This window comes from Anneissia japonica, unplaced genomic scaffold (genome assembly GCF_011630105.1).
Source record: "Anneissia japonica isolate Jap-2015-1 unplaced genomic scaffold, ASM1163010v1 scaffold288187_len55219_cov183, whole genome shotgun sequence".
NCBI classification, from domain to species: Eukaryota; Metazoa; Echinodermata; class Crinoidea; order Comatulida; family Comatulidae; genus Anneissia; species Anneissia japonica.
Window position 1 is genome coordinate 11,773 of NW_022733480.1, and position 10,491 is coordinate 22,263.

General features: G+C 32.7%; 1 protein-coding gene across 1 annotated transcript in view; it reads right to left on the reverse strand.

Annotated features, from left to right (window-relative positions):
- LOC117116200 overlaps window positions 1–8,770 on the reverse strand; it is a gene marked incomplete at its 3' end in the record, with an annotated part of 19,036 nt that extends 10,266 nt beyond the window's left edge. The window contains exons 1-8 of the mRNA XM_033260196.1: window positions 8,568–8,770; window positions 7,466–7,556; window positions 6,385–6,495; window positions 5,204–5,305; window positions 4,074–4,187; window positions 2,493–2,532; window positions 1,625–1,790; window positions 1,284–1,384 (exon numbers count right to left, since the gene is read on the reverse strand). Coding sequence (XP_033116087.1) covers window positions 1,284–1,384; window positions 1,625–1,790; window positions 2,493–2,532; window positions 4,074–4,187; window positions 5,204–5,305; window positions 6,385–6,495; window positions 7,466–7,556; window positions 8,568–8,581 — 739 coding nt within the window. The remainder of the gene's footprint in view (window positions 1–1,283; window positions 1,385–1,624; window positions 1,791–2,492; window positions 2,533–4,073; window positions 4,188–5,203; window positions 5,306–6,384; window positions 6,496–7,465; window positions 7,557–8,567) is intronic.
- Between the last annotated feature and the right edge of the window lie 1,721 nt (window positions 8,771–10,491).

Sequence of the window (10,491 nt, forward strand, 5' to 3'; positions counted from 1 at the left end):
TCCACTGGAATACTCTCGCTTTTATGTATACTTTATACAGTCAATAAAGAGCGCCCTCTCTAATGAGATTACTTTTTGTACTTCGCATCTCGCACAATGCGGTCGTTCGGTAAAGGCCAACTCAGACAGCGTCGGCCGACGCAGCCCGACGCGATTTGTCGCGTCGGGTCTGTGTGAGTTGAACGCAGACGCGATGGAGTGCGTCGGGGGCAGTCGCGTAGTAGAATATTAAACGTGTTTAATATTTCTCACGACGGCTTAAGACTGTCCCCGACGATAAATCGGGGACAGGCTGAGGTATGTTTGTTTAAGTGTCAAAATCTCAGTCAGAATCAGTTTTTTAACAAAGTTAAAATAATTCCTATGAAATATTATATTTCACAAGTGTCAATACTAGCAACGGAAAATATCATGTCGGCCGTTTTTATGTGTGATAACAGAACCTAAATCGAGGTAAGGCTAGGCCTAGCCAGTAGCGTTGGATAGGCTAATGTTTTCGGCGCCTACGATATTTCTTCTCACAACCTATCGCAAAATCAACATGAAAAATGCATCCGCATTTATTTTTTGTGTGGAACACAAAAAATCAAATTTCAGTCTTATTTTACATTTTTTTCATTCTTAGGAATGTCTAAATTCAGTTAAACTAGCAATTCCGTATTATATTTATAAATCTTTATACCATTATACAAAAATTAGATTTTTCTTAAAAATTGAAATTTTGCCGGGAATGGGGCTTTAATTACAATTCCCTAGGACGAACACAATCATGATGAATTGGCTTTAAGACAGTCAAAATAGAGGCTTTCGACCCTCTCGAGTTCTTATTATATTCCATATAGTTTTCCCGTTTTTATTTCATACCCTCTTCGCAGCCGTTGTTTGGTTTCTAAGACAATTTGTTAATAATCATACCCTCTTCGCAGCCGCTATTTGGTTCTTAAGACGTCTTCGCAGCCGCTATTTGGTTCCTAAGACCTCTTTTTGGTAATGGCTATTAAATGCTCGACATGGCTATTTAACGTCACTTTTTCAATGCACATGCTTACTGGCTGTCTAGCATTTCCAAGCGCATGCTCACTGTGTTTTTTTTTTATAAATAATTTACGGACGAGATTTGGTAACTGCGCATGCGCACTGCTTAGTTTGGAATTCCTATTTCTTCGTAGTAAAAGCTACCGCTACCTACATTTTCTTAATTACTATTTCCTCTTGTTGATCGTTACAGCCTAAAGGTGCGGCGCGAAAATCAATGTAAGACATAACAAAGTATGTAGTCATACCATCCACATTCTGCTCTTTCCATTTACTACACTCATTGTCCGTGGTTTGAAAAGCAGTAGTCAATACTATGCCGTCGGTTGATTGTTCCTCCTCATTAAATCTGTAAAAAAAATAAAAATAAACAAAAATAACAAACTAACAATAATCTTGAAGTGAAACAAAGATTTGTAAAACAGAATACATTATTTTTAACAATCAACTGATACATTTTCGACACGATTCCCAATTACTCTAAACACTGATAAAAATAATAGGCCTACATGAATTAAAAAGGATATAAAACAGGAAATAATTAGAAAACACAATTAAAGAGAGATACAGGCTTACATCAGAAACTAACCGTTTATCAAGAAGTGTGTTAACGAGACACGACTTTCCCACACCATTTTTACCAGTCATCATTAATCGTGCGTGGTTTACTGTGATTTCTCCCGTTTCTAACTCTTCATTAAAAACCTTTACAGCTTCTGCACCTCCTGAAAGAATTATTCCAGGAACTACGTCACCTAAAAGAGAAAACATTTACTATTATTTTATTTTTTTTTTAAATAATGAACAAAAGACGGAGCAACTGAATATGCAAAATAACAGAACAAAGCTTTAATGGTGGTTGACCAGAATTAGTTTGACATGGTGGGATGGCTAAATTAAAATCATTGTTAAGTCTTGTATTATAGGCCTATTTATGATCAGTAATATCAAAATAATCGTTTAAATCATGAGGAACTCTTTTATAAAATCGGATCGGAAATAAACTTAGAAAGTCATGCATCTGGCACATACAAACCTCTTTTGCGTAACCCAAAAGAGGTTTTAAATAAGTTTCGTAGTGCTTCCCCTTATTTCAATACCGTAAAGTCAAATGAGATTAGATGAAAGCATTGTAAGTCATGGTTAACTTAATCTAGGAAAGCAATGCCGTAGTTTAAATACAATTCATACTCGTTTCTAATGTCTCTTATTCAATTCATTATTGTGTTATTTAAATAAGAGAAAATTGTTCAAAACTGTACTAATATAGGGTTAAATCAGTTTTTAGAAATTAGATTATCCTTGATCACGATTGAGCCATTTATATTATTATTTTTATTTCTTTAACGAAAAATGATAAATTTAGTTTTTTCAGTATCAACTGTTAATTTGTTGGCATTGCACAAGTCTACTACCTTCTGGAAATAGACATTGGCTTCGTCAAGATCTAATATTACCAACTAAAGGTTTTAATAAGTTTGAATCATCGGCAAACAGCTTAAAATCAAAAGAATCAGTAAAATTTGGTAGATCATTAATATAGATCATAAATAAAATAACACCCAGTACCGATCCCTGAGGAACACCGCATTTAATAACTAACTTATTGGATTTGAAATTATTAGAAGATACAAACTAAGATAGTCAGAAATCCAACACAATGATAAAGGGCGATCCCTCAATTATCTCCACCAACGAAGTTGGCAGGAGGTTATGTTCCTGCCCATGTTTATTTATTTCCATTTATTAATATTGACCAAAGATCTCAAGATGATTGAACGTTGAAGGGTCAAAGGTCAAGGTCACAATGAACAAGAAAACGATATTTTTTAAAAAAAGTTTTTATCAGAAACTCTTCAAACTTGACCACAATGTTCCATGACCAAAGATCTGAAGTGAGTACATTTTGTAGTGTTAGGGTCAAAGATCAATTACAAAATGATTGAAAAACTTGTATAACTGTTTGCCATATGGGCATGCTTATACGGGCTTGCCTGTAAAGTGTAAACAAACATATGACCATTAATTTCAAAGTAATGTATGTAAAAACAGTTTGCTGTAGTTGTTAGAAGATTGTTTTCCAAACTACCGGCCCTGGATTCAAATCCCACCAGTAGGTGTGGCGAAATATGCCCCCATACAGCCCGTATTCTGGACAGATTTCACCAACCCGTCTCAATCCCACGGTGTCTTCTTGTTTGTTTTTTTCTTGTTTGTTTTTTTTTTCTCCTCCATGGGCACAGTATGCGTGTGAAATTTATACTGAGGAGAATTACGATGTGGGGGGAGGTATGCACTCTCCGAGTGCCCTCCAGTTTAGAAGTTAAAATATCGTGATTAATGGTATCAAACTCTTTAGAAAAATCAATAAAAATTCCAAGGATGTGGAATGCAGCAGTATAGATTAATTTAGCAGGTAAGTTGTCACTTTTATTTTTATCTAGAGAAGTAAGTAAATTAAATACCTCCTCTACAGATACAGGCTCAAGGGGAAAAAATCTAATTTAGATCTAGGTAAATAAAATGAAAAGTTACCGGAAGATGATTTTATTTTCTTGGCTTAATCAACACCAATATTTGTTTTAAAATAATTACACAATATTAACAATTTCATTTGGACAAGTGATTTTTAGATCTAGTGACGGTTATTTTCGGGTAAATAGTTTTTACTGGTACATCATTAATTGTTGATTATGTTTTAAATTTTTATGAAATAAATATATCATCAGAACATACAATATTAAGCTCCAGAGACGGAAAAATGTTTAAGAAAACTTCTAATCCATAGAGAGCTTCACAGTACACGTAGTACACGACCTACACAGTACATAGTCACCTTTGTGGACTATGTACCGATTTCGGTTAGAGCAGGGTACCTTAGAGGAATAACGTCCCTACCCCATGTTGTACACAGATTGGCTATGTCATTTTTAAACACAAACAGGAATATTTTTGGGAACAATTCATAAATATACCAATGGATTTCCTTTAACTTACGAATACAATTATCGTATCGTATTGTAACATTCACTTTATACCTTGTTCTTTATATGGCTATTGGCTCCGACTTTTAATAGTGCTTTTGCAACACCACGGTGAACGAGGAATGGGTGGTTCGCTGACATCAAGTAGTGAAGTGGAGTATTTCCCGCCTGTCAAAATGCAAGACACGGTGTGTTAGTACTAATTAGTAACAGGTAATAATAACTCCAAAAGAAATTAATTCATTCTGTGACAATAAGGTTTATGTAATGAAGATTTTCAGTGCACGAAACAATTAAGATCTGACTCATTATTCAGAATCTTAGACCTCAGATTTTTGGCACATAGCCCTAAATTTGATAGTCTAGGTACAGGTACTATCATCATTCTCATCTTCACCATCATCATCATCCTATAATGTGCATAAACCTCGTATGAGTATAGTCGCACAACATTGGTGGTCAATTACGTTCGCTAAAGAAAAATTAACGGATGGAATATCAGATATTAAATTGTCCTTATGATGTAGGTTATGATGTAGTGTTTACAACACCACTAATTTGGGGTGATTTTTATATTTAGTCTAGTATAATGAAAATTCCAAAAAGCAAAACAAGTCTGAAATTATTATTGTAAAAAATAAAATAAATTGCAAATTTCGTCAAAAAATATAACAACAAAATTTAATTGTTTAAACAATATTACAAATATCAAATATTCAAAATATTTACGCCATTATTGAAATTACTTATTAACACTAAATAAATATACAGAAATACATCAAAACATTAAAGTAAAAAGAATAAATATTGCACCAAATATCAACAAGTGGTATTGACCTGTTCTATATCTGTAATTGTCCATAATGTAATTATTATTGATATTTATTTTGAAATATTGAATCTTGAATCTTAATCTTTAATTAATTTACAGTATTTATTTATGAAAAAATTAAAAAATATCTGTACAATCGAAAGATTTGAAAATTGTTATATCCCACTTCTTAATTTGTTGCAGAGTTTAAAGGAGGGGTTTCCCAACTAAATATTGCTACAACTGCTACTGCTACTGCCGCTACATTTTCAATAACAACTGTGTACCAATATTATTGACAGATAACAAAATTTGTTGATTTTAATTTTCATTACGTATTTTTATAGAATAATGTGCTGCATTTTCAGTGTACCTGGTTTTTGTAATTCACGCATGTGGTAGAAATTTCTAAAGCACGACGCAGTGAATCTACTCGTCCATACAGAGCCAATAGATGAAGGTTACTGTCACCAAACTACAATTTAAGTATATAAAAACAGGAAACAAAAACATACAAGATATACAACACAACATTAGAACAAGACTATATATATACACTTACCAAAACATATAGATCATTTATCGGGTATATTTTGAAACAGCGTTGTCAACATCTCACAACTCATTCTGGACTTGCTCTGGAGAACTTCCACCTGCCTAGCCTCCCTGAGCAGCCAGATTGTGCCAAATAGAACGCCGCACGCACACTGGTAGCTACGTAGCGCCAAGTGCGTAGGCATTTGGAAGTCCCCCAGTGGTAGTTGCCAGGTAATTTTCATTTAAAATTTCGCGAAAATGGTATATACATATTCAAATACACATTGTAATAATTCTAGACCTAAAAATAAGATTTAAAAATGTGAAAGTTGCTGTTTATAGGATCAAACGATTGATATTTATTTTTTTTTTAAATTGGTGTCGTACATATGAAAAAACAATTGTATTTTAGTCACTGAAAGCATTTACCCTAAATCAGATATAATAGTAAGTTTTATCAAAGTTAATTTATGTATTTCACATAGAAAGGAATACGAAAAATAAATTGAAAAAAAAACAATGAAAAGTATAAAAAGGATTATCTATCGAAAGGAAAAATATAAATAGGAAAAAAAGAAAACGAAAACAAGCAACAAAATGAAAAGAAGAAAAATATAATAATTAACAATTAAATAGAGAAAATGAAACCAGAATTGCTTTTAGTATTATCAACATATATATATGTATATAAATTCGGTACAAGATATTTAACTTGATTTATTGTAATTTTGGTTGTAAAGGGCATATACGATCACGAATGTTGAAATACGGTACTAAAATATATGTAACTAAATTCTAGGGAATCCTCCCTAGAAAGTTGAGCGGATGCACGTTGTGTATGGTTGATTCTGTATTCAATAACCAGGGGTTGGGGTAGGAGTAGTAGTGCCTTGAAGCAGTGCTTCTGGATGTGTGCGCTATATAAATCCCATTACATAAGCCTAAATAAAGCAAATACAAATGTAGCAATCCGTTTTCCGTATATATATATTGAATGCTCCATTCTCCTTAATTTACCATGTTTACATCGTCTACAACTTCTTTTGCTGCAATCTTTAAAAATTCCAACACAAGACTTTCTGGTGCGTAGTCGGACGACACTAACCAATATAATGACGTCATCCTTCCCTACGAAAAAATAACAACGGTTTAAAGCCTTCATTCTAATCTGTTATTTAAAACAAATGTCATAACTTGTCTTTTATTTGTTTCTCGTCTCATTGGTATTGATATATAACCCAATTTAAAGTTTGAATTTACAGGTCTCCTTCTAATTAAAGACCCTTCAATTAAAGACCATCTTTCTGCAGCCAAAAGTGAATGTATAACTCTTATTTTTGAAAATATAATTTTTTTTTTCTAATTAAAGACTAAAGTCCTGTTTATACTTCAACGATAACGATAACGATAAAAAAAAAAGCTAGAAAGCGATTGTTCATTTAGAGAACAAATGAAATAAGAGAAGTTTTTACACTAGGACGATTCGAACGATTTATTGTATATACGATAACAAAAAAAATTAACAAATCAAATCAGATGACGTCATAATCATGGTAAAACGATAAAATCGTTGTTACTACTACGATTTTAATGTTTTTCCATGATTATGACGTCATCTGATTTGATTTGTCAAAATATGTTTTTATCGCATAACTGATAAATCGTTATCGGATCTTTCTAGTGTAAAAACTTCTCTTTTTTCTTTTATTTTCTGTATGAACAATTGATTTTTAGTTTTTTTTTTATCGTTATCGTTGAAGTATAAACAGGCCTTAAGACCTCTAAAGACCATGGAAACACTGGTCCCAAAAGTGGTGACAATAGCGAATCTAGCCTCATATTACCATTATCTCTTCTGGTGGCAATTTACTTAAAGGTAGGCATATCATTGTCTTGGTTTTACCCTTTTTTATCAGACCTAAAATAAAGGACCTATAATATTGTGAACAGTTAAATATATTTTGTCCGTTTCTATCTACTGTAGAACTTCATGTTATTAAACGACGTAACTTTTGTTTGTTTATTATAAAATGAACATTTTTGAGATAATTATTTAAATATGAATGTTTAAAATTGGGTAAAATTATATAGTACGTACAGATTTTTCATTGACAAGCTCTGGTTGGGCTCGAATAATGCGCCATACTTCCTCCCATCTCTGCTTACGCATTGCGTCGTGTAAATCGTGACTGTGATAATAAAAAGTGTTTTAAAAATGTTACTAGAGTACAGCGTATAGTATATTTATTAAATTATAAATAAAATTGTATTACTCGGTTATATGATAATAAATAATAATAATAATCAACAATTTATAATGCGAAAATTTCAAAATTGATAAAAGGCGCAATTTACCCTTGTTATAAATATGTTTTAAAATTAACTTTAATATACACTAATATTTCCAGTGTTTTAATTATTATTTATATATAGAGATAAATTGATTTAAATTAAAATGTCTATTCTGATAGGAAGTAAAGTATAATGACATGAATAAAGCACAACCGCTGATCATGCTTGTGTCTGGTCAAGAGATTTTCTATTTGTGTCTGTCTTCTGCACAAATAGAACGTTGTTGGGGAGTGGGGGCTGAGGAGGTATAGACCCTCCATCTGTCAAATTCCCACCCTGGGTCCCCTTTATTTCAAATTGCTGAATCCGCCACCTAACCCTGAGGCTAAAACAAAATAAGGTAAAATTAAAGTTGGGGTAAAATGCCAAATGAGGTTTTTATTTTTTTTTTTAACTAGAAAAACCAACAAATATTGTAAAATTCGTTTGGTCTTATCTGTACCTTATTCACAATAGGTCTGACTATGAAATACACTTTATAATACAGTACAGTAATGTACTGCTGTATAATACTTTTCTGTCTTTTAAAAGTGTGTAAATCAAGAACAAAATATTTTTTTTAGTCTGAAATTTGAATAAAATAAGAACACTGAATCTGCTCAAGATTTTACTGGTTCATATAAAATTGATATGCCTAGTACATAATTTTACAATGGTTGAAATTCATAATAATGAATAAAAGACTGAAAATATTTGTATTTTAAAAAGTAGTTTATGACATATATTAAACTAGTCATATTATTGATCTAGTCTTTAAATTACTAATGCTTCTAGATTTTTTTTGTATATTGCTATCAGACTAGAACGGCTAATGTATTTTGAAATTAGGGACGAGAATTGTTACTTACGCAGTGTAAGCCATGTTCCGTTCAGATTAGCCTTAGGTTAGGTTGTATTCAATTATGCTACCGGTGAAAACCTGTTATAAGGCCTATATTTCGTAAAGGTCCCTTCTTGGTCTAGCAACTCCGATAATATGCATAAAATAACTGCATTGAATTGTTGACTGAATTTCGACTAAAATCAGAGAGCACTAAATAATGTAGTTCATCCTTCTCCAACTACCCAAGAATAATCAGGGCCTAATAAACGTTTCGCTATTTAATGTTCTGCAGAGCTTGAAAAGTGTTTGTTTGTAGGGGGTAATATATACCCACTGGTTTCTAAATTTTGGCTTTGTTATTTAACGATGTTATGATAGAGCGTTATCGATTTCTTGCAGGCATTGTTTCCTCTGTTGTATCTGTGCCAATTTTTCTCTGTCAATAACAAAAAATATATTTATAGATGTAATATATTGAGTCAGGCTTCATTTCGTTTGCAGCCATACGTAACTGCTACGCAATAGCTGCAACACAAAAAATGACCTGGGAAACAGATAAATATTTGCCAAAGTAAATATTTTTCAACATAGATTAAATAGATTAATTATTCCCCAAAATAAAACCAGGTTGTAACTATTTACTGTCGTCTATAGCCAGTAACCCCCCTCCCCCACCAGAAAATCAAATGAATTTACTCGGTGTAAACACCAAAGATAACGTAGGAAAGTCTGCAGAAGACTTATTTCAAGTGGGCTCCTTCTGGTGTCGGAAGACAATCTCCTGAACTTTTTCCGAATAGTGCACTGCGTTCTGTAACATGCACACCTGCCATAATCTACACGGGACCAACGGCTTAATCTCATACGAAAGACGATGCGCTATCGTAACTTGCATTTCAGCCTTCCAGTAATATGTAATAAAGTAAATCTCCGGGTAATGATGGAATCCCCTGCGAATGGTATTTGAGATTCTGGAATATAATTGGTAATTTTTTGTTTATATTTTAAATAAAAGGTTAAATGAAGGACATGTCCTCTTCCTGTTAAACGTCAATCATAAAACTAGAGTCATAGTGTCTGCAACTTTATTCCAAATTTGGTTCATAATGATCAAAGTGGATTTGTTAAAGAAAGAAAGGTTCATTGTGGAATCAATTTGCACCCTATCTGATATACTGTAGTGGATCACAACATTCTTTAACCAGGAAACAAGTTATTTTTAAAATTCAAAAAGGCTTTCGATTTCTTAGAATGGAATTTATTTACGCAGTGTCCATTTTCCGTTCAGATTAGCTTTAGGTTGGTTGAATTCAATTATGCTACCGGTGAAAATTGTTATAAGGCCTATATTTTGTAAAGGTCCCTTCTTGGTCTAGCAACTCCGATAATATGCATAAAATAGCTGCATTAAATTGTTGACTGAATTTCGACTAAAATCAGAGAGCACTAAATAATACAGTTCATCCTTCTCAGACTACCCCTGAATAATCAGGGCCTAATAAACGTTTCACTATTTAATGTTCTGCAGACCTTGAAAAGTGTTTGTTGAAGGAGGCAATATATACCCCCTGGTTTCTAAATTTTGGCTTTGTTATTTAACGATGTTATGATAGAGCGTTATCGATTTCTTGTAGGCATTGTTTCATAATGATCGGTTGGATCTGTGCCATTTTTCCTCTACCAATAATAAAAAATATATTTATAAATGCTATATATTGTGTCCAGGCTTCATTTCGTTTGCAGCCATACATAACTGCTACACAATAGCTACAACACAAAACATGACGATGTCACCCGGGAAACAGATAAATATTTGCCGGAGTAAATGTTTTTCAACATAGATTAAATAGATTCATTATTCCCCAAAAGACCCCATGTTTGAAAAATTAAACTATCAAAATAAAAACAGGTTGTAACTATTGACTGTCCTCTATAGCCAATAACCCCCC